At 51.9% G+C, this 26379-nt stretch overlaps 2 protein-coding genes and 1 pseudogene across 4 annotated transcripts in view; 1 reads left to right on the top strand and 2 right to left on the bottom strand.

Moving 5' to 3' along the window:
* The window catches only part of SHANK2 (SH3 and multiple ankyrin repeat domains 2), a 666329-nt gene that overhangs the window by 370006 nt on the left and 269944 nt on the right, over positions 1-26379 (top strand). The window lies entirely within an intron of this gene.
* The window catches only part of LOC126935966 (uncharacterized), a 376899-nt pseudogene that overhangs the window by 26301 nt on the left and 324219 nt on the right, over positions 1-26379 (bottom strand).
* LOC126935971 (programmed cell death protein 10-like) lies at positions 5755-6837 on the bottom strand. Its single transcript, XM_050758232.1, has one exon. It carries the CDS (start codon positions 6655-6657, stop codon positions 6019-6021), a length of 639 nt encoding a protein of 212 aa, XP_050614189.1. The 5' UTR covers positions 6658-6837; the 3' UTR covers positions 5755-6018.

Here is a 26379-nt window from a genome sequence, read left to right on the forward strand (position 1 = left end):
GAGGCTGGGAGAGAGGCTTGGGGCAGATTCTTCCTGGGAGCCTCTGTTACCGGCAAGGGGCGGGGGGGTGTCCTTGTTCTTAGAGCTCCTCAGATGGTGGCGGGCGGCTTCCAAGATGGCGGCAAGCCTCTTGTTCTCTGACCTGGGGTTCTTGGCCTCACGGATTCCACGGAATGGAATCTTGGGCCATGCAGTGAGTGTTACAGCTCTATTCAGCTCCATTAGGACGAACCCCAGGCACTTAGCCCACACGGGAACAATGGCGAGCCTGTAGCTCCACTGGGAGCAGCAATGGGCCCTGCCTTGACGGATCAGAAGTGCAGCAGACACCCTGCCGGATCTGGAGGGGTGGAAGCCAAGGGCGGGTCTGGGACGGCGAGTGAAAGCTCACCTCGAGCTGTAACAAATACGGACCGGAAGAGTGTGCAGTTGCAAGATTTAATTGAGTGAAAACAGAGTTCCCATACAATGGGAGGGGACCCCAAGGGGGTAGCCGTTGCCAGTTCGAATGCCTGGGTTTATATCCCAATCATCGTCCCTCCCACTGTGCTCTCAGTCGATAGATGATTGGCTGTTTCTTGACCTACTGTTTTTGCCTAATTAGCACTTTAATGAGCTCTCTTTACTATCTCATTGGTCGGATGTGAGCTAAGTTGCAAGCCCCGTGTTTAAAGATGGCTGTAGTCACCTTCCCAGCTAGGCTTAGGGATTCTTAGTCAGCCTAGGAAATTCCAGCTAGTCCTGTCTCTCACCTCCAGAAGGCGCCCACCCTACAGACACTGTGATCTCAGACTTCCAGCCTCCAGAACTGAGAGAATGAATGTCTGTCGTCCAGGCCTCCCGGTCTGGGGTCATTTTGGCCACTCATGCAGGCTTATGAGATGGTGTGTCGGGGGACCCCACCCACGCGTTCTGGGATCCTCTAGAAGGACTCACAGGACTCGATATAGAATCATCCTCTTGTCTAAGGTTTATAAGAGTGCCACAGCTCAGGCGGAGTCTGCAGGCATCCATGGGCAGATTGAAGCCCCCCTCCTTCCTCTCTCCTGCGAGGGGACACAGCACATTCCCCACCCACCAGGAAAAAATGCAGCCACATGTATGAAATATTCCTCCCTAGGGAAGCCCGTCACGTAGGCACCCTCTGCCTGGCACGTGCCACAATTCCCAACTCCTGGCAGGAAAGCTGGAGTTTTGCTTGCATAAACCACAATGTTGGCTCAACACGCCATGGGAGCTGCTGCCGCAGGGCTGGGTGTCCAGGCCTCTCCATGTAGGGGACATTTCAGCTGCCAGATGCCAGCTAGGGGCCAGCCCTGCAGGCAGGATTTTCTCAGGGCAGCAGCCACAGGCCTGCTGTGCTCACTCTTATCTGCGTGGGTTGATGTGGTTGTTATCCCTTTTTACAGATAAGGAAACTGAGGCTAGAGAGTGCAAGCCCCTTACTCAGGGTCAGCCAGCTCATAAGTGGCAGAACTGGGATTCAAACCCAGGGAGTCCAGCTCCTAACACTGCTGTTAACCCTCCCGCTCCCTGCCTCTCCTGCTCAGGGCAGGGGCTCAGTAGATAGTTGTCTGCTAAAGGGACGCATGGAGGAATAAAAATAAGAATAGTTACATTTATTAAGCATTTATTACCTGCCAGCCTTTGACCTTCACACGACTCCCCTCCATAATCCTTGCCAAACGTCCAATGTGATGGAAACCACTAGTGCCCCATTTTGCAGACGTGGGCACGAGGGCCTGGGGAGGTGGAGCGGTTGGCCCAGGAGATTTGGAGCCTGGGTCTGAGCCCAGGGTCTGCTCTATGTATCCGGCCTCTTTCGTAACATGCTGTGCTGGTCTACATAAGAGAAGCTGCAGATCTGTGTAAAGGTGAGCTTAGAGGACACATTCTCAGAAACACAAAGCAGCTTACAAAGCGAAATTCCGTATGTCAGAATATGTTCAAGGCTGCGTGGCGACTGAGATGATAGGGGTGTGGGGCTGCCTGGTCCCCAGAGTGTGCAGCTGAGGCCCTGCCCTCAGCAGCTCCAAGCCTCCCCACCTCCCCCTGCTAGTGGCAGAAAGCAGGACCCAGCATGATGCTGTGGAACCTGCCTGGACCCCAGAGAGGGCAGTATGGGTTGTGAGACTAGTTAGAGAGGTAGCCACAGCCCCTGCCCATACAGCTGGAGGGAAGGAGTGTGCAGGGGGCAGTGGATTCAGATGCCTGTTCCTGGGAGAGGGCGACAAGGACAGAGGGTGTGCTCTGTGTCAGGCAGCGTGAAGACTTCGCCTGCTAACCGGGGCTCTTCTCTGGCTCACCTGCCATCTATCCCAGGCCCAGCACAGTGCCCAGCCCCCAGGATCAGTGAGTGCTCCTGGAACCCTTATTATCCCCATTTCTGCAAATGTGCCTTCAAGGTTTCCCATCAGAGCCTGGACATTCAGGAAAGGAGCATTCCCTGGCTGGAGGGTAGAAGAGAGACCTTCTGCCTGGGGTCTGGAAGGTTCTCTGCCTTGCTGTGGGAACCTGTGTCTGGGGGAACTGGGGATGTCTCCTGCACCTGCTCACCCAGGGGCTGCAGCTGTCACCCTGAACCTGCTGCGGCCAGTGAGGAAACAAGCTCAGAACAGCAGGGCCATCTCCCCAAGATCGCAGAGGCCCTCAGCCCCAGGACGTCCGCAGGGCCTGGGGCTGGGTGAAGTGGCTAAGTCACAGGCTTGACTTCCTGCACAGGCATAGCTGGGAGGGCTGGGTATTCAAGAGCTGGGCAACGGAAAGCCATCCTGTAAGATGGAAATAAACTTGTATTTCCAACAATCAGAGAGTGATGCAAAAGTGGCCCCACGATGGCCCCCGCACTGGGAGGCCCTTCCGGAAGCCGCGGCGTTGGGGGACCTGCTGGCCCGGTGTGCTCCCTCCCTTGGCCCATGGCTCGCCTGGTAGGAGCGGACTCTCTGCCCCGCGTCTCCGCTCGTGGCCACTAGATGGCAGCCGCGGGGTGCGGCGCCAACGGCGGCCTCCAGGAGCAAGTCCCTTCCGCGCGAGGGAGGCGGGTTCCCAGGAGAACCTGCCGGGCCCTGCGCCCAGAATCTCCGCTGTGGTCCCACTGCCCCCACTGCAGACCCGGGCCAGGGCCGGGGACGCTCCTGGAAAACCACCGGCTCTGCCTGGGTTCCCACAGGGCACCAGAGAGGCCAAGAGGTTGGACGCTCACGGCGCAGGGATGGGATGAGGGGTCCGGGACGCCCCCTGCACACACTCTTTTCTGCAGGAAGCCCCTGGAGGGTGGATACCCCAGGAAGAAGGCCGCTTGCGCGCCGGGCGCAGTGGCTCACACCTGTAATCCCAGCGCTTTGGGAGGCCGAGGCGGGTGGATCACCTGAGGTCAGGAGTTCAAGACCAGCCTGGCCAACATGGTGAAACCCCGTCTCTACTAAAAATACAAAAATTACCCAGGCATGGTGGCGCACACCTGTAATCTTAGCTACTAAGGAGGCCGAGGCAGGAGAATCACTTGAACCCAGGAGGCAGAGGTTGAAGTGAGCTGAGATTGCGCCACTGCACTCCAGCCTGGGCAACGGAGTGAGACTCCGTCTCAAACACACACACACACACACACACACACAATATCTTTAATAGATGTAAGACAGTTTATCTCTTTCTTCCTAGGAGAGTTCTGGAAGTTTTGCAACTTTTAGAGAATCAGTTTATTTTACGTAAATTGTCAAATTTATCTTAGACTTCTTCATAGTATTTCCTCATTATCTGTTTAAAGTGGACCCTGTATTGATACCATCTCTTTTAGTAATTTGTGTCTTCTCTCTTTATTTCTTTGTCAGTCTTACTAAAATTTTATCAATTTTATTGATCTTTTCAAAGAACTACCTTTGAGCTTCATTAAGTTTTCTCCTTTCTCCCTGTGCTTTTAGCTTATTGATTGCTGTCTTTATTTTGTTATTTTCTTCCTTGTCCATGCTTTGAGTTGATTTTGTTCTTTTTCTATTTTTTTGACTCCGGCTGTGGTTTATCTTGATGAATATTCTGTGGATATTGAAAAGAACGTATATTATGCTCCTTATTGTTGAGTGCGGTGTTCTTTAAAGGTCAATTCGGTCCTTTTGATGGTATTTTAAAGTGTTTATAGCCTTGCTGACTTGTCCTCTATTGTTGATTGCCGAGAGCATGGGAATGTGGAAATTTTCCAGTATCATTGTGTGCCTGTCCTTTTTTTTTTTTTTTTTTTTTTTTTTAACAGATCTGTCGGTTTCTGCTTTGTGCTTGTTGTTTGTTTTGTTTTGAGACAGAATCTCACTCTGTCACCCAGGCTGGAGTGCAGTGGCATGATCTTGGCTCACTGCAACCTCCATGTCCTGGGTTCAAGTGATTCTCCTGCCTCAGCCTCCCAAGTAGCTGGGATTACAGGTACCTGCCACCACACCCAGCTTATTTTATTTTTTTAGTATAGGTAGGATTTCACCATGTTAGCCAAGCTGATCTCAAACTCCTGACCTCAGGTGATCTACCTGCTTCGGCTCCCCGCAAGGGGCTGGGATTACTTGTCTGAGCCACCGCACCCGGCCTGCTTCATGTAGTTTGAAGTTCCAGTGTTAGGTTGTAGGTTTATGCTGGCATTAGGTATTATTATACTGGTTAGGTTATTCAGGACTGGCATGTCTTCTTGGAGAACTGATTTTTTTTATCATTATTCAACGTTCCTACTTATCCCTGGCAATTTTCCTTGTACTTGAGACTACTTTGATATTAATATACCAGCTCTAGCTTTCTTTGTATTAGTGTGTATATATCTTTTTCTATCTCTTTGTTTTTAACCTCCCTATGTTGTTATACATAAATTTGATTCCTTATAGACTGCCTGTCATTGGGTAGTTTTCTGAAAGTCCACCTGATTGAGAGGCCAAGGGGCGAGGGATTGCTTGAGGCCAGGAGTTCAAAACCAGCCTGGATAAGAAAGTGAGACCACGTCTCCACAAAAAAAATAATAATAATAAATAAGTCAATTTTTTTCGGATTTTTCCCTTTATTTTATAATTGAAAAATGAAACCACTTAACGTGAACACTTGATACATAATTTCCTTAAAACTTCTCTATGGTGAAATAAAACTGTACCTAGTTGAAGAGTGTATAGAATATTAACACTCATGACAATTTCAATCCAACCGTTGACATAGCTTCAAAGTACTATTAATTATGGCTATTTTTTGGGAAAAAGAAATGTGTAAAGCTTATGAGGGCCCAGTATACGAAAGGCTTAATTTTTAAGAGTCAAATCTACATTTGTCACAAGAGTTCAAAAAGTGACATTATAGTGCGGAAACACTAGAAAATGCCATCTCTTACTCATAAGTCTTTTAAAACAGGTTGGAAATCATATAAAAATACTCAGTACCTTGTGAGTAATAATTAACAAAAATATTTCCATTGACCACTCTGTGTCCAAAGTGATGAAGGACAAAAATAGAAATTCTTGTTTCTTTATTATTTGATAAACTGCTGACAAGCTCCCATTAGAAGTTTTTTAGACATTACACCAATTTGTCTTGGTCTTCTGATCATATATATATATGTATACACACACACACACACACATTTTTTTTTCAAGCAAAGAAATGTTTAACAGATGTAAACTATTTATTGAATATTTGCCACAAATATTGTTAAATACATTATCTTGCAGCATATCGCTTTCAAGTTAAAATGTCAGAAACAAACACCAATATTTACAATTCTTTTAAGGAATGTTATATAATGACACATTCAGGCGTAAATTCTTTTGGCTTATAATTCTTAAAAGAATGATAATAGCAAAAGTGATGCAAAATCTTCAGTGTGAGATTATCATTAAGCTACATTTTACAAAAATATGGTGTAAGATGGCAATAATCCCATTCAGAGTCCTGGATTAGATCCCTTCAGGAGGGACTGATAATTTATACAGTCAAACTTTAAAATTTACAGATAATGGCAGTTCAATAATGCCACTGAGAAGTACATCTCTTAACATACAACTTTCAGGCCACAGTTTTGAAGGTCTGAAGTATTAAGTTGGTTTGATGAATTAGTCGGTTGGCACTTACGAACACATTTATTGCCTTGCCATCTTTAAAATACATTTTCAGAGTATCACTGAAACTTTTGGAGTACTTTACAAATGCTTTCTTTTTGTATTCAAGTGCCCTGCGGTTCTGGTATTGATATTTCTTGAAGACATTATTCACCGTATCAAGAAGTTCTTTTATTGCACTAGCTATATCCTTGATTGTCTGCAGAAACCTCACTCTGTCATTGATCTCATCTGGGATCTTACTGAGAATTTGTTTAAGTGCTTGTGCCTTTTCATTTAGGTCTTGGAATTCTGGCTCTGGCCACTCAATCATATACTCTTCTATATCATCGGCTGCCATGCGAAGAAGGGACTCCATGAAGTTAGCTTCTACACTTTTTTCCTCTAAAATTTTCATAATGATGTCTTGTGTAAGACCTGGATTTTCCTTTTCAGTCTTAATGAAAGCGGCTCTCAGTGTCTGGGCTGCAGACAGATTTACTCGTTCTAGCTCTTTAAACACAGGATACATGACTGCAGAGAGGGGTATAGAAACCATGGATGTGGTCTCAGCTTCATTCTTCATCTCTTCCATTGTCATCCTCATTCAAAAGCCAACTACAGTTGAAAAAGCAGTGCTAAAATGCAGAGGAATCTTCATTCACTGCAAGATTTCTTCTCTTTTTTGGTGATAAAAGAGTTGGACACAGAACACACACTGATCAGCAACTGAGGCACTGACTTCACTTCTCACCTTTGCAGCCCTCGTCAACTCCCGGATCAATTCACTCCCAAGTCAGATTTTTAAATAAAAAAATAAAACTCCATCTGGTAATCTATTTTATTCGATGTGTTTAGAGCATTTAAATTTAATGTTATTATTCATGTGTTGGTATTTATGTCTACCATTTTATTTATTTTCCATTTGTTTTCTTTGCATGTTATTCTCTATTTTCCTTTCCTGATAATTTTTGGATTACTATTTGACTAGTTACTTTTCCATTTTAATTTAATTATGGAGGCTTTAAAAAAATTATATAGCTTTTTTTTTTTTTTTTTTTTTTTGAGACAGAGTCTCTGTCAGTTGCCCAGGCTGGAGTGCAGTGGCACGATCTTGGCTCACCACAAGCTCTGCCTCCTGGGTTCACACCATTCTCCTGCCTCAGCCTCCCAAGTAACTGGGACTACAGGTACCTGCCACCACACCTGGCTATTTTTTTTTTTTTTTTGTATTTTTAGTGGAGATGGGGTTTCACCATGTTAGCCAGGATGGTCTTGATCTCCTGACCTCGTGATCCACCCACCTCGGCCTCCCAAAGTGCTGGGATTACAGGCATGAGCCACCGCGCCTGGCCACTTTTTTTTTTTTTCCATTAAAGCATTTAGTCTGGTATTTCAATACACATATGTAGCTTTTCACAGTTTACTTAATGCTTTACCACTACAAGTAGAACGTGGAAACCTTACCACCATATAGATTGCTTTATTCTCTCCGTTTTGTGGTGTAGCTATCACGTGTATTAAACCCACATATATTGAAGGTACTGTCATAAAATATAATAATGTTTACTTCAACCACCATAGGTGTTTTCAAGAATGTAAGAAGTAAAGTATAGTCTATTAAAAGATATTGCCCATTTTGTCTGTACTTCCTTTATTCCTGACTTTCAAAGGTTCTTTCTGGTTTCATGTACATTCCATTCCAAGCATTATCTTTGGCATTCCTCTTAAAGTTGGCCTGCTGGCCGCAGATGTTCTTGGTTTTGCTTCGTCTAAAAATGTCTTGATTTAACCTTTATTCCTGAAGGATATTTTCGTTGGGTATAGAATCCTGCATTTGCAGTATTTTAAAAATACTGTTCCACTTCCTTCTGACCTCTATGGTTCAGATGAGGAATCTGCAGTCATTCCCTTGGTTGTTCTTCTGTATGAAACGTGTCATTTTTCTCTAGCTGCTTTCAGTGTATATTTTTTTCATGTTTAGTCTTCAGCAATTTGATTTTGACATGTCTGGGAATGGATTTTTTAAGCTAATCCTGTTTAGGATGCATAGAGCCTCTTGAATTCATTAAGTTTATGTGCTTTTCTCTCCCACTTGTTCAGATTGGATAATTTCTAAGGATCTGTCTTCACGGTCACTATTTTTTTCTCTGTCTTCTCTACATTCTGCTTTTGACACATCTAGTAATTTTTTTTTTTCATTTATATTGTTTCCCTTGAGAGTTGGTGTGTTTCTAGTTCTTGGTATGCTGAGTAAATGAAGCCTGTATCATGGACGTTTGGAATATTTTGTTAAGATACTCTGGGTCTTGATTAAACCTGATGGAAAAGGTTAACTTGAGCACTTGGTTGAGATCAAGTCCCAAATTCCTTTTATAGGACTTTTATGAGTTGTGTTTCCAGTGTCAAATGAGCTTCAAAACCCTTTGCTTGCAATTGAGATCTGCCCCACATGTGCACAGACACTGGCCAAACTTGGAGATGGTGGTGGTTTTTATCTCTTAGTTCTTTTCTCAATATCATTGATACACTGTTTAAGGTCAGATCCACCTGTGCACAACTTGGAGCTGAGCCTAGAAGTTCATCTACAGCTTCACACAATCCCTGTTCCGCTCCCTCCTCACTACAGTCTCCCTGACATTTTCCATGTCCATGGAGACCCCTTTATCAGGCTTGTGGATGAAAAACTGGGACCTTAATTTCCCTGCTTTGCCATAAACTTACTGCACATGGATCTTCATCCATGGTCAAGTGGCAGAAAAAGAGAGAGAGGCCAAAAGCAAAGGAGATTCCTCCACGTATGTGGACCACAGCTCCTCTGGCCAGAAAGAAGGATCCCCCTCCTCCGGAGTTTTAGATGCCTGCCCAGCCTCCACCACCAAAGGATTGCTTGAGGCTGTGGATGGGAGAAAATGCAATAAAGAATGAAAGGGAAGATCTCCCATGTTCTCTGAACCCTGGGGCTCCCTTTTCTTGAAGCTCTTTTTATCCACACTTGTTATTCACATGTGACTTTCAGGCTACCTTTGAGTCCCAGCCAAGTGACACCTCAAGGGAAAAAATGGAAAACTCACAGCTTCTTTTTCTTATTATTATACTTTAAGTTCTAGGGTACATGTGCACAACATGCAGGTTTGTTACATATGTATACACATGCCATGTTGGTGTGCTGCACCCATTAACTTGTCATTTACATTAGGTATATCTCCTAATGCTATCCCTTCCCCTTCCCCTCTCCCCACAATAGGCCCTGGTGTGTGATGTTCCCCTTCCTGTGTCCAAGTGATCTCATTGTTCAATTCCCACCTATGAGTGAGAACATGCAGTGTTTGGTTTTCTGCTCTTGCGATAGTTTGCTGAGAATGATGGTTTCCAGCTGCATCCATGTCCCTACAAAGGACACGAACTCATCCTTTTTTATGGCTGCATAGTATTCCATGGTGTATATGTGCCACATTTTCTTAATCCAGTCTGTCACTGATGGACATTTGGGTTGATTCCAAGTCTTTGCTATTGTGAATAGTGTCACAATAAACATATGTGTGCATGTGTCTTTATAGCAGCATGATTTATAATCCTTTGGGTATATACCCAGTAATGGGATGGCTGGGTCAAAAAACTCACAGCTTCTTTAGTGGTACTTGGAATTCTGCTTTTCTTCTCCAATTTGCCTGCTACTCTTTATTTTTCAGAGTCCACAGATAACGGCATCTGTCCAGGTTTACTAGCTGCCTTAACTAGGGAAACAGAGTGTGGTGTGTGTACTCCATCTACCCTGGAACTAGAACTGCTTTTGCTGAGCTTCTTAAATATGTACATTGATTTCTTTCATAAAATTCGGGAAGTTTCTATTTATTATTTCTTAAAATATTTTTTTCTGCCTTGTTCTCTGTGACTCTGATTATCCAATCCTTAAATTTTTTGTAATACTGTCCTTGGGAACCCTGACACTGTCTTTTTTTTTTCAGTCTTTTTTTCTTTCTTCTTCAGATTAGACAAAAGTCATTGATTTGTCAAGTTCCTTGAGTCTTTTCTTTGTCACCTTTATCTTAGTAAGACTGTCCATTGGATTTTTTGAGGTATTGTATTTCTCAACTCTAAAATTTTCATTTGGTTCCTATTTATGAAAATGTTCGGCTGGGCGCAGTGGCTCACGCCTGTAATCCCAGCACTTTGGGAGCCTGAGGCAGGCAGATCATGAGGTCAGGAGATTGAGACCATCCTGGCTAGCACAGTGAAACCCCGACTCTACTCAAAATACAAAAAATGAGCTGGGCGCAGTGGCGGGCGCCTGTAGTCCCAGCTACTCGGGAGGCTGAGGTAGGAGAATGGCGTGAACCCAGGAGGCAGAGCTTGCAGTGAGGCGAGATCGCACCACTGCACTCCAACCTAGGTGACGAGCGAGACTCCGCCTCAAAAAATATATATATATGTTCACCACATTTACCTTTCCTTGTTGAAATAGTTACAATAGTGGCATTAAAGTCATTGCCTCCTAATTCCAGTGTCTGCATCATCTGAGGCCTGCTATCTCTTGCCTTTTCTCTTGAGAATGGGTCATATTTTCCCAGGAATTTTGGATTGTTTGCTTGATATTGTGAGTATTACCTTGTGTAGATGGTGGGTTCTGATATATTCCTCTGGAGAATGTTTGTGATTTGTTTGAGCCGACAGTTACTATGATTAGACTCAGACTGGAAGCTCCATCTCACCTTCAGTGGTTAAAGCCTCAGATCACTCAGCTTTTGCTCCACTCCTTCGGGCCTGTCCTACACATGCATGATTCAGGATCAGCCTGGGACTTTTGCTGATGCACACCCAGAACGGGGGACTCCCTTCCTCCGGCTTTTCTCCCTCCAGGGCTTTCCTCTCACTCCCCAGTTCCCCTACAGTTGCCTGCATTTCTTCCCCTGAATCCTTCAGCCTGAAAGATGGCAGCCGTCCTGGAGTTTTAGCTGCCTGTGCCACGTGGCTGTGTGTCTGCAGCAGGCCCTCAGGACAAAGCGCCCGTAAAATGCAAACTAATGCCTGAGCCCATCCGACTGCTCTCATCTACTCTTGGAAACCCTCAGGTCACCGTGTGTGCGATGGGGAAATTCGTTGCTGTTTCTGTTGTGCAGTGTTCTGATTGCTGTCAGTGGGGGGTTCTGCAGCGTCTTAACAGCAGCACTCTCCAGTGCTGGCTTTTAATTTGAAACTTTTCCAAGAGCTTTTCTCCACTTCACTGTTAAGCAGCAGGGCTGGTGGGAGGGGGGTCACCGGCTTATTCTGCACTAGTGGTTTTCACATTCACGGTCACTCCATCTGTGTAGGTGCGAGCATTTCACATGGAGATGCAGACAATTGTGTTTTAAACAGTGTCCTTCTTTTGGTTTGTCTGCACCTTAACAGTTAGAAGGAATTATATTGGGGGTGGGTATACCGAAAGTTTCTAATATCTGTGTATTGTATTTCTTGGCAACATAGGGGTGGCATTAGAAAATGTTTATTTTAAAGGTGGACGGTTGGATCTGAGGTCATTAGGAGCTGATAGACTAGATGTTGACGAGGCCCCCTTTGGGCACTGGCCCTCCCTGATTCTAGGGAGTGTCTCTTCCTGCCCTCCTGCCAGCAGTCCCTCCAGGGAGCACCAGACATTAGCCAGGCACCCACCATGGTTATGGGGACGGGCAGGGAACAGTCCCCTTTTCTGGTTAGTGGATGTTCACCCGTGACTTGCTCACTCTTGCCAAAAGGACCTTGTGTCTGGGGATTCCATCCATGGGGCACATGCGGCACTGGTGGCTTTCAGAACAGCAGTGTCTCTTGGTGACTTACGTCTGGGCGAGGCCACCTCAGTGCATGGTTTGTCTGTGGTAGGTGTCCTGGAAGCAACTCAGAGTTCCTGGGAACAGGAAGAGCCTCCAGGCAGTGTGGTGCAATGGGCTGAGAAATGAACTGGGAGCCAAGACCCAGGTTCCTTCTCTGCTGTGTGACCTCGGGCAAGTCATGTGACTTCTTCAGTTTTCCTGACTAGGAAGTGTATAGGTTGGACAAGATAATCCAGTTTCTGCTCCACTGTTCCATATAGCAGTGCAATCTCCTGCCTCCTTCCCTCTCCTCTTTTTTCCTCTAACATTTAGTATTTTCCGTGTATACATACACACATTCACATATGTGCACACACACATGTGCTCACACATGTGTGCTGTATGTACATCATATGTGCATGTATGCACACATACACTACACATACAGGCACCATGCAGCATGCATGCCCACATGTGGACACACACATGCACACAACATGCATATGCAGCATGCATGCATACATGGACACTCACAAACATGCATACTGCAATACACATACCATGTGGCATACATGCACACACACGCCTATTCACATGTATGCACACTATACATATGTGCAGCATGCATGCACACACATATACATATGTGCACACACATGCTGTTGTCTCTGCTACTCAGCATGGAGTCGGGGCCTGGGGACGTGGAGGGAGGGCCAGGTCAGCCCCACCCAAACAGTGCTATCTCCAATGCAAGCCCAGTGGCCACCAGCAGTGCCAGGTCTAAAGGCTGCCCTGGAAATAGGCTTCCAAATCCCAACACTGGTCTGTAAGCCAGTCTTCAATTACTCAGCTGTCCTGTCAGGATGTGACAAGGAAACACGGCCCCCATGGCTCCTGGCCTTGGTTGATTAGGAGCCTGAGAACGTCAGACCCTGAAAGGACTTTTCCACCAGCAGAAAACAGGACTGTGTTCTCTGGGTAGCCAGCTGCTGACTGCCGGGGTCCCTCCCATCCCCGCTGCCCAGGGCTCCAGGGCCAGCTCTGGAGAGCAGGGCAATGCTAAGCACAGCACCGAGCCCCACCTCCCCACCTGCCACCTCCCCGTGCACTTGCTGCAAGTTCTGCCACAGGTTTCCACTTCAGGGTGGTGCACCCCACCCAGCCCTTCAGTCTCCTACCTCTGTGAACCCAAGCGGAGTCTCACCACCTCGGGCTTGTCCCCATGCAGCCCAGTCCCCAGTCACTTGTGGGGACCATGGATGAGCCAGGGGAAGAGACAGCAGGGAGTGCAGGGGTGGAGGGAGGGGAGTGCAGGGGTGGAGGGAGGGGAGTGCAGGGGTGGAGGGAGGGGAGTGCAGGGGTGGAGGGAAACAGACAAGCCACCCTCATCCCCAGGGGCAGCGGCAGAGAGATCTGGAGAGCCCAGACCTGAGGCTGAGATGGGAAGGGTGGGGCAGAGCCCTCCCCGCAGTGTGGGGGCATCAGGGTATAGAGGAGCTGAGGTGGGAGGTTGTGACGTGCCTGGGGACACAGAAGAGTCACCCAAGGCCACCTACAAGTGCTGATGACCAAGGGGGAGCAACAAGATGGAGGACAGGGACCAGACCCAGAGGCTCCCATCTGCGCCTCCTGGGGTGACCCTGAAAGCAGCAGGGAGATGGGGGCTCTGAGCATGGGGCATCCCGCAACCCCCACCCTGAAGGGAGGCCCAGCCTTCCCCGTCCTGGAGAAGCGTGAGAGTGTGGTGGGAGAGGTTGCTTCTGTGCTTCAGGTAAGGCTGAGCATGCTACCCAGCCCTGGGCTCTGCCCCCAGATATGCCGGGTGAGTTCATGGCCTCCTGGACCATGCCAGAGTCACCTTTGAAGCCTGGGTGTGAGATTCTGACCCAGCAGGTCCTCAGCCATGTCTCGGGTCAGCACCTGTGTGATTTCCCCCTTCAGTAACTCCCGTGAAAGCCCCCAGGCCCCAGGCTTCGGTCGGGTTGGCTGGAGGCTGGAGGAGGAGGGTGCAGCACACACATGCTCAGCTGCCTTCTCCATAAATGCACCCAAATGGTTTCATATCCGAGGCCTTTTTTGAAAACTGTGAAGAACACGGATGAAGGAATAACGCTTACTCGAGGTCCCAGGTGTGGCGGATCAAAGCACAAGGCCTCCTTTTGAGCCGCAGTTGTATTTGCGTCCTTAGCGGTGTGTTTCCCACCGAGACTGCACCTTCCAAGGCAGCAGGTGACCCAGGGACAGCTTGGGTGAGGCAGGGAGTGGGACAACTCACAGAAGTAGGAGGCAGACCCTGGGCCAGGCGGGAGCCAGTCCAGCTCCAAGCAGCTCTACCCATCCAAGCTTACTCTACATGAGACCCACGTTCCCAGGAAAGGACTGGGGCTCTCTTGAGTTCCGGGCTTCCCTCAGGCCAGGCCAGTGCAGGGCAGGACACTCCAAGGGTAGCCACCACGGTGGCAGGACCACTCATAGGGGCGGGACAGAGCCAAGGGACACAACCAAGACTGTGTTTTCAAGGCAGCAGGAGGAGAGGACGGAGGCCCGGAGGTTTGTTTTGAGGGACTGTGAGCCCCAGGCCTGAGACACAGGTGTTTCAACCCAGGGAGGGTGATAGATGAGAGATGTGGGTACCCAGGGCTGGCATGGAAATACGTGGAGACCACCCAACTGGGAGCAAGCAGAGGCTGGGTGTCACGAGCTTGCTCTGGTAAGACAGCCGGGCGCTGCCACTTGCATGAGGCAGAGGCTCGAAGGCAGGCAGTGAGGGAAACGCTTTATAGCAGAGAAAGGGAGGGCTCACTAGCACTGGGGCCTTCTGAGTCATTGGTGGCGGGGGACAGATGTGGCTCTCTCTGGTTGACCCTGAGTTGGAGGTGGGGTGAAAATTGGAGTGAAAATGACAATCTTTGATGGGGAAGTCCTGGCCGCTGGGGACGGCTTGCTGAGAGGTTTGCTTGGCTCCCTGGTGCTGCCGCAGATGCTGGGTTGGGGCGCTGGTGCCCCCTGTGGTGTCTGTCCTCTTGTGCCTTCACTCTCACATCAGGGCTGCAGGGTGCAGCTGCCACTGCCCAGGCTGGGGAAATTGGCTACCTGGACTCAGGCGTTGGTGGGGAACAAGACAGTGCTTATCACTCAAGAGGTGGCCTGTGCGCTTGACCAAGCTCAGGCCTTGCAGGGGTGCGGCCAGGGGACCCCTCAGATGCCTGAGGTGGGGTGTGGCCCAGCCGGGGCTCCCACAGCCCAGGGCTACTGACCCCAAGAAACTTTGGCTGGCTCTGCGATGTCCTAGTGCTTGGAGGAACGCTGGCACTTCGGTCCCCAGCCATCACAATTCCACCACCACAGTCACTGCTGCAGGGGCACAGCCAGGCGGGCAGTGGGTCCATGAGAGATGCCAGGACCGCTGGAGCCACTGCGGGCTGCCCTAGAGGGACTCAGAAATGAGCAAGGAGGAGGGAGGAAGCTACCTGCGCTCTTCCAGCCTTCTGGGTTCATCATTCCTCCCATAGAAAGATCCCAGCAGGAACTCCCCAGGACATTGGGGGTATCACCTGCCAGGCCGGGCTGCAGGCTCACAGAGCAGAGCACAGAGAGGGCACTCAGAGGTGGGGAAGGAGGGCCTGGCAGGGTTCCCCACGTGGGTCTCAGTGATGCTTACTGCAGGATGTGACCAGCCTCTACTGCAGTCATGGAAAGACCTCCCAGGGATCTGATCGCCCAACCCCACTTGGGAACCCACGAGGGCAGGAGATTTCTGGGGGAGGCCAGAGACCCACCCTGGGCCTTGGGCTAAAGCCTCAGCCATGGGAGTGGCGACTTGCCAGATGCATGAACGTGACCCCGGGAGCCCTGTTTGTTCCTGGTTCTTCCACTTTCCTCCCCTTGGGTAGGAGCCAGGGGCCTGCAGCCGCTCATCGGTGGCAGCTCAGGGTGGCTGCTGCATGAAGTGTGGCCCGGGATGCCTAGCTGGGGTTAGACCCGGAGGGAGGGCTGAGACCAGGTGTGGGGCTGAGGGCTTGGGCGAAGGAGCAGCTGAGACTCTGCAGGCAGAAGGAGGTGCAGGGGACGGGGTCTTAGGAAGAGGACCTCACCGAGCCACAAAGAGCCATCCGGGGATGTCACAGCAGCCCAGTAGGAAAGGAGGGAAGGAGACCTGAGGGAGAAAGAGGCTTTGGAGCCTGAATCCACAGGAATTGGTGGGCAGGGATGTAGGAGCTGGGCAGAGTACATCAGGATCTGAGGATCCCGCCTGGAGGAGGCTGGAGAAAGTGAGGGGGACACAGAGCAACTTCCTGGGGGTGCTCTCCTGGCCCCTATGTGTAGGGTAACTGCTGTTGTCACCCTATGGAGAAGCTTTTCTGTAGCTGTGTGCTTATCCCAAAGTGTCCGGTGTGTGTGTGCGGTAAATGTTGATGCATAAAGTCCTAGTAGGAATCACGTCTCCTCCTGAGTCAGCTCAGGCTGCTGTAACAAAAATCTTCTAGACTGCATTGTTCAAACAACAGAAGTGTTTCTCAGCCCCCTGGAGGCTGGAAGGTCCTTCATGGTCTGCAGACAGCAGCCTTCGTGCCATTTGCTCTCATTGGGGGGCAAGGGATACTGGTGTCTCTCCTCGCAAAGGCACTAATCACCAGAGCCCATCCCCATGACCTTCTCCAACCCCAATCACCGCCCAAAGCGCCCACCTCCAGACACCCTCACACCGGGGATTCAGGCCCCAATATATGAACGGGGGCGGGGGTGGGGCACACACACACGCAGCTGGAGCGCTGTCCCTAGCATCCGGCAGCTCTGGCTCCTGCAGCTCCTGCATTCCTGGCTGTGCTGTTACCGATCATTCCGCGGGTTTCCCCTCTGGCCCCCGCCCTGTGCCTCCGTGTCCCCACTGCTCACACTGGGCAGATGCACGCTGGCCCTCGGGCACCTCCCCTCTCCCAGGTTCTGATCCCCTCTTAGATCCCATCAGCACTGCAGCCACCTGGTGTGTGCAGCAAAATACACACAAAGCTTCTGCAGAATTCCAAATGCCAGACGTCCAAGGACGTGAGGCCAAGAGCCAGCTTGTCAAATATGTGCAAGCATCAGAGGCGTGAATTTTCTACTCTCAGCCCGTGGCAAACTTTCTTTCCATTGCCTTTATCAGCGCTGGTCACACCTGTGCAGGGAGACTCCGGCCCCTACCCCCAGCAGGGAGTGGCCGTGCGTGCGCTCCAGGCCGCCCCCCTTGCCTCTTATCTCCGGCAGCCAGTGAGCCACGCTGCCTGGTGGGGTGGCTGTGCATGGAGAGCTCTGGATCCGCCTCCTTTTGAGCCTAAACAGATTAGTGCTGACATTCATTCCACGCCCTGGGCCTGCCTCTCTGTCATGCAGGGAAGTGGTGGATTATGGGATGGCAAAGCCCGGTGAGGGCTGGCGTGAACTGGGCTGTGACTGTGGATCTGGAGTTAAATATGCCTTCTGTTCCTTACTCTTTGCCAGTTGTGTCTTCTTAGAAAAGTAGGATGGGCCCTTATGGATGTGTGATGACTGCTTAGGATTCCCCATCCCTCTCAGTGCTTGGCCTGGGTACTCCTAGTAAGAGAAACCTGCCAAGAATTGTCCTGGACCTAGGCAGAGAAATAATATGCCTAGCTTTTGAAAAAGCATTCCAAAGTTCTACTTTGTGCAGTGGCCTGAGGGGCAGGCCCTTTTCCTTCACCCTGTGGGTTCAAGAGCAGTCGGTAGAAATCAAGAGACAACAGGGTCTGGAGAGCCGTGACCTCCCAGAATGGGTGACAGTCCAGCTGGGTTTTGAAGGATGAGTAGGAGATTACCAACAGAAGGAGAAAGAAGGGGCTTTGCTTCACAGAGGACGGCAAGCTATCTGCTTCCCTGGCCCATGAGGCCACAGGGGATGTGGACTCAGGGATAGGGCAGCGGCCTCCAGGGGTTGGAAGCTGTCAGAATTTGGAGTTTGCCAGGAGGACAGCCAACGTACGTAATGTTTTGTCTTGCGAGTGGTTTTCATTACTCCATTTTACAGATGAGGAGATGAGGACTCGGAAGAGAGCAGTCCTTTAGCTGGGGCAGCGGGGGAACCAGGCGGGAATCTGGAATTCTGGACACTGACTCTTAACACTTCTCAGGGTCCACCAGCATGGGGGCTGCTTCCTGTGCGACTGCTGGGGGCAGCAGAAGGAATCCTGGATCTGGAGTTAAATATGCCTTCTGTTCCTTACTCCTTGCCAGTTGTGTCTTTTTAGAACAGTAGGATAGTCCCTTATGGACGTGTGATGACTGCTTAATGAGAAAACAGAGGCAGCCTGCGTGCCCAATACATAGTAGGTCTTCTGTTAGTTTGCTTCCTTCTCTGAGGAGGTAAGTATCGACCACTGAAGTTATGGTGAGGCAGAGGGTGGAGAGGAGGCTGGAAACCTGGCAGGGGATATGCCAGGGGCCTAGGGAGGACACAGAGGGTACCCAGGCAACTGGGAACAGTGAGTAGGCACCACCTCTAAGAAAGTGGGGAAGGTAATTGGTAGGTGCTCAGTGAGGTACAGACAGATATGTGGGGTGGATGGGTGGGCAGATGGATGGGTGACTATGCAATGCCTCTGGAAGCTAAGTGGGTCTGAAGGTGGGAGAAGATGCCTGTTGGTGCTCAATGAACAGTGAATGAATGTATGGCATGGGTGGGTGGGTGGATAGCTGGATGGATAGATGGATGGATAGTTGGATGCATAGATGGGTGGATAGTTGGATGCATAGATGGATGGATAGTTGGATGCATGGGTGGATGGATGGATGGATGGTTGGATGGATGGATGGATGGACGGATGGACAGATGAACGGATGGATGGATGGATGGATGCATGGTTAAATGCATGAATGTTTGGATACATGGGTGGTTGAATGCATGGATGGATGGATAGGTAGGCAACACCTCTGAGAATTTGAGGGAGTTCAGAAGTGGGAGAAGGTATATCAGGTAGGTGCTCAATGAGCAATAGCTCAGTCTATGAGATGGATGATTGGATGGATGGATAGACAGACGGAATGAGCGGTAGTTGAATGGATGAACAGTTAAGAGATAACACAGATAACCTCATCCCCTCCACCTTGCTGTCCAACACATCAGTCTCAGTCATGGTTTGTCCCCTTGATCAACACACATGGGCACCACCTGGCCAGGGGCTGCAGATGCTCAAGGACATTCCCTCAGTGAGGGACTCTGCCCTTTCCCATCTGCTGGATAGGACCAGACTGGCCTTGAACATCCAGAACTGCCTCTGGGGAGAGGCTGGCTTCAAGGACTGGCTTCCTCTGTCCACTGCTACCAGGCTGTGCCAGCTGACGCTTCTTCTGGCTGCCCTGCTGTGGGAGGGGAGTACTGCAGCTCCCAATTAAACTGCTTAAGTGACAAAAGACCCTGGGTAATCGTGTGATTAAAAATAAACTTGAGCTGGCTGATGCTGCTTGCTGGGGCCTGTCAAACCAGGCAGGGGGTGAGGGGAAGGAACAGGAAGACTTCAGTCCCAGTTCCTCTGACGCATAACCCCAGGGGTTGAGGGTGCTTCAGCTACTCCCTGTTTACCACCGAGGATACGGGAGACCCAGAAAAGACGGCGGAAGCTTCAGGAACTCAAGGTGGAGGGTGGGTGGTCCCAGCCTAGGGGAGTCTCAGGCCACAGAGACATAGAGCGGAGGTCAGGATAAATGGGCTGGCATTTATTTATCGAGCACGTACTGTGTTCCTATCCCCAGAGGGAGCCCTTCTCATGGATTGTCACGAGAACCCATTGCGGACAACCTTTATGGTTTTCATTCATACAGATGTGGGCTGCAGGGGCAGAGAAGCCCTTTCAGTCCTTCGTTCGGTACCTCCCGTGTCCAGTGGGTACCTGCTTTGTGGCAGGCACTGTCTGTCCTAGGTGCTGTGGTCGGAGCTGTGAGCAATCCCAAAAATCCTGCCCCTGCTGGGCCCCTGGTCTAGGCTGTGTGATTGTCCAAGGCCTCCTGATGCCGGAGGAGCTGAGCTGGCATTCTGTGTCCTACCTGTGTGCCACCGAATGCCAGGATTCAGGATCATCATCCTCTGTGGCAGCTCTGGCCTGTCTTCATGTGGCTGTCCTCCGCACGTGCCTCCCTGGTGCCTTGTCGTCTGGTTCTCCTTGTCTTACAAGGACACTGTCACGCTGGACGAGGGCCTGTCGAAGGACCTCATCTTAACTTAATCACCTCTTTAAAGACCTTACCTCCAAATACAGTCGCATTCTGAGGAGCAGGGGTTAGGCTTTCAGCGTATGAATTTGGAGGGACTCCGTTCAGCCCATCACAGCCTCCCTGGGGTCCAGCTGACCCTAGCTGGTGGTGGGACCCTGGACCCACCTTATTAGGCTCAGAATCTGAAACCAGAACAAGACAAATCACACGATCTGGTGGAGCCCAGCAGCCACGGGTCATGATCCGATGTTCCCCAGACAAGGCACAGGCATGCACACCCTCCCCACGTGGGCACAGGCAGACCTCAGGGGCAAGAGGAGAGGGTGGGGCAGCCTGGGCGTCAGGGCTGGGGTCTGTGACTGGCCTCATGGCGGCAGCTGCTCCACACAGTTGTTTTATTGTCCACCTCCCGGCCTCCTCCTTTCTGTGGGGAGGTGGAGATGGGCGGAGATGGGAGATGCCCTGGGTCTGTGCCTGGGCTCTGTGTGCCCCCGAAGTTCGCATGCCTCATCCCCACCATCAGGCCTTCTGGCTGAGGTTCAGCTGGTCACTGGTGGGTCAGGCTCCCTGATGGGGCTCAGCCATGCCACCTGCCTAACTCACTGGCCAAGAGGTAAAGTGGGACGTGTCCTGCCCCCAGACAATGGGATATGCAGCTTCTCGGCTGGAGACACTCACCAGCCCTGCTCACTGAATCCAGAGGGGTGTCTGAACACCACAGGCCCTTCCGTCGGGCCACAGACCCCCTCCCTGCATGGAAAAGTTGAGTGCAGTGACCCTGCTGTCTTTCTCCATGGGCTAGATCTCCATTCGAGGGGGCAGCAGAACCCTCTGGGGCCTGGGCAGGCTGATGGCAGTGCATGGACATGGCTGGAGGCCTCGAGGTGCTTTGCTTACTGCTTTTGTTGTAAACTGCCGCTTCCCTCCAAAGAGGCGGGCGGCTTCCGGCAAGGTGGGCGTTCTGGCTAGTCAGCTCTGTTGTCAGGGGACGCAGGCTGGAGATGGGTCAGGACTGATGGGGGTTATGAGAACGAGTACGGTGGCCACTGCAGAAAGACAGGAGGGGTCCAGCAGCTGGCTCTGCTTCCACTGGTCCCTTGGGTAGCTGAAACAGTAGGATAAGTTTGGGCCCAAACAGACCAGAACACCATGGGGAAGCTCTGTAGATTCCGGGGGCTTCCCTGTGGCGGGCCCTGGGAATGCACTTGCTCCCCGTGCACGAGGGGCGGTGAAGGCGGCCTCTTCCCGTGCCGCCTCAGCCACGTTGCATACTGCTCGGAGGCTTGGGCATCCCGCTTGTGACCTGCAAACAAGCACAATGCCCCTCAGGGCTGTGATGCAGCCTCCACGGCGTGTTTATGGTTGGGGTTGGTGCACAGAAGAGAGAGGGGAGCACCTTTCCCTGCACGTTGTTACGGGCGTCCGGCTTTCTGCCAGGCCACGCGCGGCTTCCTCTGAAGCTTTGGTTGTTGTAAGTCTTGAGCATCTACCAGGTCTCTTAGCAGTTTTGAAACTTGTGGCATTGCTGCCAAGCCCCTCCTGGAACGTGTGCTGATTCTCTCGTGCGATGCATGGTTGCTTTGGTGTCAGGACAGATTTCGGGGCTTTCGGCCAACCATGCGATATGCGAGGGAGCTCTTGCCACCGTCTTGCGGGCTTTGTCACCGTGCAGCCAGCCGGTGCAGTAGCTGCCGAGCCCGGCACCCGGCTCCTGGCATCGTGAGGCCTGGGCCCAGACTCTGGTGTGCCGCCCACGTCTCCACAGCTCACCGTAGGGCACCTTCACACTTGTCATTGTCACACGTGCTCACCCTGGAATCTTATTAGCAAATATACTTAGTGTCTTTTCATTTAAGTGCCAGCTCTTGCAGATGACAGGCCTCCTTGCCATCTGTGTGCAGGGAGAACCGGCCCCAAGAAGCCTTCATTCTGGAATCATCTGTCCTCAAAATGTTTGCAATGGAAGGGTCTGTGGGAGGAGCACCACCCTTGCCTTCCAGATGCAGCTGAGGCTGCAGCCCTGCCCCGGGCTGGTCGTCCTGTACTGGCTGCCCACTGGGGCCTGGGCTGCCTTCTCTAGAGGGCCAGGGAGCACGGAAGCCCTTGCAGACGGTCTCCTGGAGAGAAATGGGGTGTATCATGTGGGTTTGGACTCAGTGCAATGGAGGTGGCCAGGGATGTCTGGAGCGAGATGCATGCCGGTCTGGGGAACTCCGCCAGGTCTCATTCAGCCACCTGTGCCTGGCATGTGTCTCTGGGCAGATCCCAAAGAAGGCCACCTGGGGGCGAGCGTGTCCCAGGTGCAGAGGGCACAGGGCTGAGCCCGGGACCCTGATGGATGAGGATCATTTTCAGAGCCGTTGGGGCTGCCACCTCACAGGAAGCTGGCAGGCAGATCAGGCAGGTGAATGCGTCTTCCTTGAACTTGTTTCTATTTTAACATTGAAACGGGAGGATGCGCCACGTGGCTGGGAAATAATAGTGAAGGCAGCTGCACCCAGAAGCCGGTCTCCAACCCCTGAGGGACCCGACTACACCAGAGTGGCCGGGCAGGGCTGGCAGTCCCAGGAGTCTCGAGGGGTGTAGCCCTCGGCTCAGGACTTTGGCTCAGAAAGGGTTTTGTCCCTGCTTTGGCTCCAGGTGAAGGAGGGTAGGAACAGGTTCCCCAGGCCCCTGGGAACACACATGGTACAAGAAATTCACACAGAAACTGGGATTCTGGAGGCCACGTTTCAGAACCCCCAGGTTCTCGCAAGGAAGAGGCTGAATTCCGTTCCCATTTCACATTCAGTCCCTCGCCCTGACCACATCTTGGCAAACCGTGTGGTTCTGGAGAAGCCACATCGCCCCCAGGGAGATGGTGCTGTCCTTTGCTTCGTCCCTGGGGTCTGAAGGGTGTGAGGGTGGGGTGGGGGTTGTGTTGGGGTGCGTGGTGGGGAGCCGCCATGGAATGAAGCTGTGTGACTCTCCTGAGGACCACACACTGGGTGGCTCAGAACAGCAGAAACGGATTGTCTCAGTTCAGAAGTCCAGAAGTCCAGTATCGTGGTGGCAGCAGGGCTGTGCTCCCTCCACAGTTGCTAGGGGAGGGTCCTTCCTGCCTCGTCCACCTCCTGGTGGCTCCCGGCGTTCATTGGCTGTGGCTGTATTGCCCCGTCTCTGCCCCTGTCCTCTCATGGCCTTCTCCGTGTCTGCATCTTCTCTTCTGTCTCTCAGAAGAGCACTTACCATTGGATTTAAGGCCCCCCTGGGAAATCCAGGATGATCTCCTCATCCCAAGATCCTTAACTCAATCACCCCTACAAGGAGCTGTTTTCCTAATCACGTCACACTCGTGGGTTTTGGGGGCTAGGCTGCAGTCACATCTTTTGGGGACCAGCACTCACCCTGCCTGCAGTTACACCCTCACAACTAGAGAGGGGCATGCTGTAACTATTTGCTGAATGAGTGAGTGAGCTCTGAAACGAGCCACTGGCCACCAACAGGCCATTCAGGGCCTGAATGTGAACATAGGTGTGTGTGGTTTCAGAGCCTAGCCAGGGACCTTGACTGGCTCCTCTGCCACTGGGCTTGGCTGGGTCCTTGTCCCCTAGCCTCAGACCTGGGTCAGGCTTTCGTCTAGTTTGCCCATCCTTGGCTGCTCCAGTGGCTGTGGAGGAAGGCAATGGCCTGGGTCAGGAAAACATGGCAAGTGGCAGGATCTGAGGTCACATCATAAGGAGTGTGTGCCCAGGGCAAGGGAGGTGAATGGAGCTTGTGGAGGTGAGCAACTAGGATAGTGATGGCTGTGAGATTTGGAGAGCGTGACCATGCAGTCACCTGCCTGAAGGGTGGACTCACTGAAGAGAGAGCTCCGAGAACCTAAGTTAGGCCAGCACATGGTGCTCTGGGGAGGCGGACCTGGGGGCCAGTGAGCACTGGGGAAAGGAGTACTCAGCCTCCCCCGTTCCCTCCCTCTGCACGGTTTTTTTGTTTGTTTGTTTTGTTTTGTTTTGAGACAGAGTCTCACCCTGTCGCCCAGGCTGGAGTGCAATGGTGCAGTGTCGGCTCACTGCAACCTCCACCTGCTAGACTCAAGCGATTCTCCTGCCTCAGCCTCCCAAGTAGCTGGGATTACAGGTGTCTGCCACCATGCCCTGCTAATTTCTTGTATCTTTAGTAGAGATGGGTTTTCACCATGTTGGCCAGGCTGGCCTCAAACTCCTGACCTCATGATCCGCCCGCCTCAGCCTCCCAAAGTGCTGGGATGACAGGCGTGAGCCACCTCGCCCGGCCCTCTGCACATTTTCTGTCATGCTGGGTGAGGCTGGCCTGTGGGACCCCAGGAAGCCTCCACAGGTGTAGCTTCCTCTCTGGAGTTCCCTGCACATCCCTCGTCCCCGAGGAAGGATCTCCTGGGAAACCGGGCCTTCCCAAGACCCTGCCTGGTTGCCCAGCTCTGCCTGGGACACTTGCAGAAGACTCAGAAGGTGTGCCTCTGTCCTTAGTCCCCACTGCCCCTCTCAGGGAAGATAGTACCTCGAACACAGGGCAGTGGGTTCCCTGACAGATCGGGCAGAGTCCCGAAAACCTGCCCACCCTGGAGGCAGCCACGGCCTCGCCCACCTTCCCACACTGACCCCGCAATGGAGGGGTCCCCTTCGCCCCTGAGCCCAGACACAGGGCTGGCCTCTCACAGAGCACAGTTGTGCTACAGCCACTGAGGCCTGGGCCCGCTCGTCTCCAGGGCAACCCAGAATCCCCCCCTGTGCCGCTTAAAATATCCTGCCATTCCCAGCCTCATGGGCCTTGTACCCTGTTCTTGTCAGAATTTCTCTTTCCTTCTCAAGCCTAGGGGAAGGCGGTGGCAGGAGGGCTGTCCCCAAGGGTCCTCATCACTCAGGTGGTCGCTGGGAAGGCCCTGGGGGCCAGCAGCCATCTCCATGGCCACGTAACACTGGCTGGTCCCCAGGCCACCTCTCAGCACCTGTTGGTCTCGAGGACACCCCTTGGCCTCCAGGGCATAGGCCATGGGGCCCCTGCTGAAAGCCTGGGCCAGGGCAGCCTCTGGCTGGGAGGAGAGTTGGTGTTGGTCTGGGGGCCCTGGCTCGGCCTGTGTCCTCCCCACCCCGCCCCTTGGTCCTCGCCCACTGGATCCTTTGAAGCACACGGCAGGAGGGCTCTGTGTCTGCTGGGCTCCTGGACTCTGCCTGTGGTTGGTGAGGCCCAGCTGAATTTTGCCAGCCCAACCACAGGCACCCTGAGCTGGCAGCATTGGGCATGTGGAGTGGGCATGAGAGCCCCAGGCAGCCCACTGGCACCCTTACGCTCGTCATGAAATGCGCCTCACCTTTAAAGTGACCTTCACACACCTTTACCCGACCTCCCTCAGATTTTAACTATTCTGCCTGTTCAATCCCTGCTCAGAAGCATCAGGCAAAACATTCTCAACCCAGTTAAAACATCTCCTCACATAGCCAGTTCCCCCATCACGGTGCCCTGGAGGGGCCTCCACGCCCTTGCCCCTGCTGCACCTGCTGCCCGGCAGTCCCTCCCGCAGGCTCTGCTCTGCATACTCTGCCTGCTCCTCCCAGACGCGTGGCTCAGAGGGTGCCTCCTTCCCCCTCCCTGCTGCCAGGGACCTCCCAGCCCCTGGAGACTCCTCCTCTCTCCCCAGTCACTGCACACCCTCCCTTGTCTTCCGTGAGTGTGCGAGTATGTGAGCAAGTACACAGAGCCACGGCTTCGCTTTGTCTCCAGGTCCCACCTTGGCCAGGCACGAGCTGGGCCTAGCAAAGGCACTCAGGGGTAGCAAGTGCTTGGAGGTCGCCCTCCCCGCCTTGGCGGCTCTGAGTCCCTGTCCTCACCATTCCCTGCGCCTGCACAGACACCTCATGGGAGCTAAGCCTGTCCCTCTTCCTGGGCCTCCCTCTTCCCCAGACCTGCCAGGCCCTCCTTCCCTGGTCCCTCTCCTAGTGGGGCACGGCCCACCCTAACTTACCTGCCACCCCCCTCTCCATGCCCTAGGCCAGGGGTCCACAGACTTTATCCGTAAAGGCCAGAGAGTAAATATTTTAGCCTTTGCAGCCACATGCTCCCTGTGGCAGCCCCTCAGCTCTGCCTTTGTAAAAGCAGGGAACAGCCACGGACAGTACCCCCATGAATGGAGTGGCAGTGTGCCAATAAAACTTCATTGACAAAAGCAGGCAGCAGCCCTGGGTTCCAATCTCAGCTCAGTCACCCATAGCTGTGAAGCCTCCAGAAAAGGATGGAGCCTCTCAAATTCTTCTTCAAGATCCTAAAATGGCGATGATCACTGTACTCACCACACAGGGCTAGCATGTGCATTGAATAAG

This window comes from Macaca thibetana, chromosome 14, assembly GCF_024542745.1.
Source record: "Macaca thibetana thibetana isolate TM-01 chromosome 14, ASM2454274v1, whole genome shotgun sequence".
In the NCBI taxonomy this organism is placed as follows: domain Eukaryota; kingdom Metazoa; phylum Chordata; class Mammalia; order Primates; family Cercopithecidae; genus Macaca; species Macaca thibetana.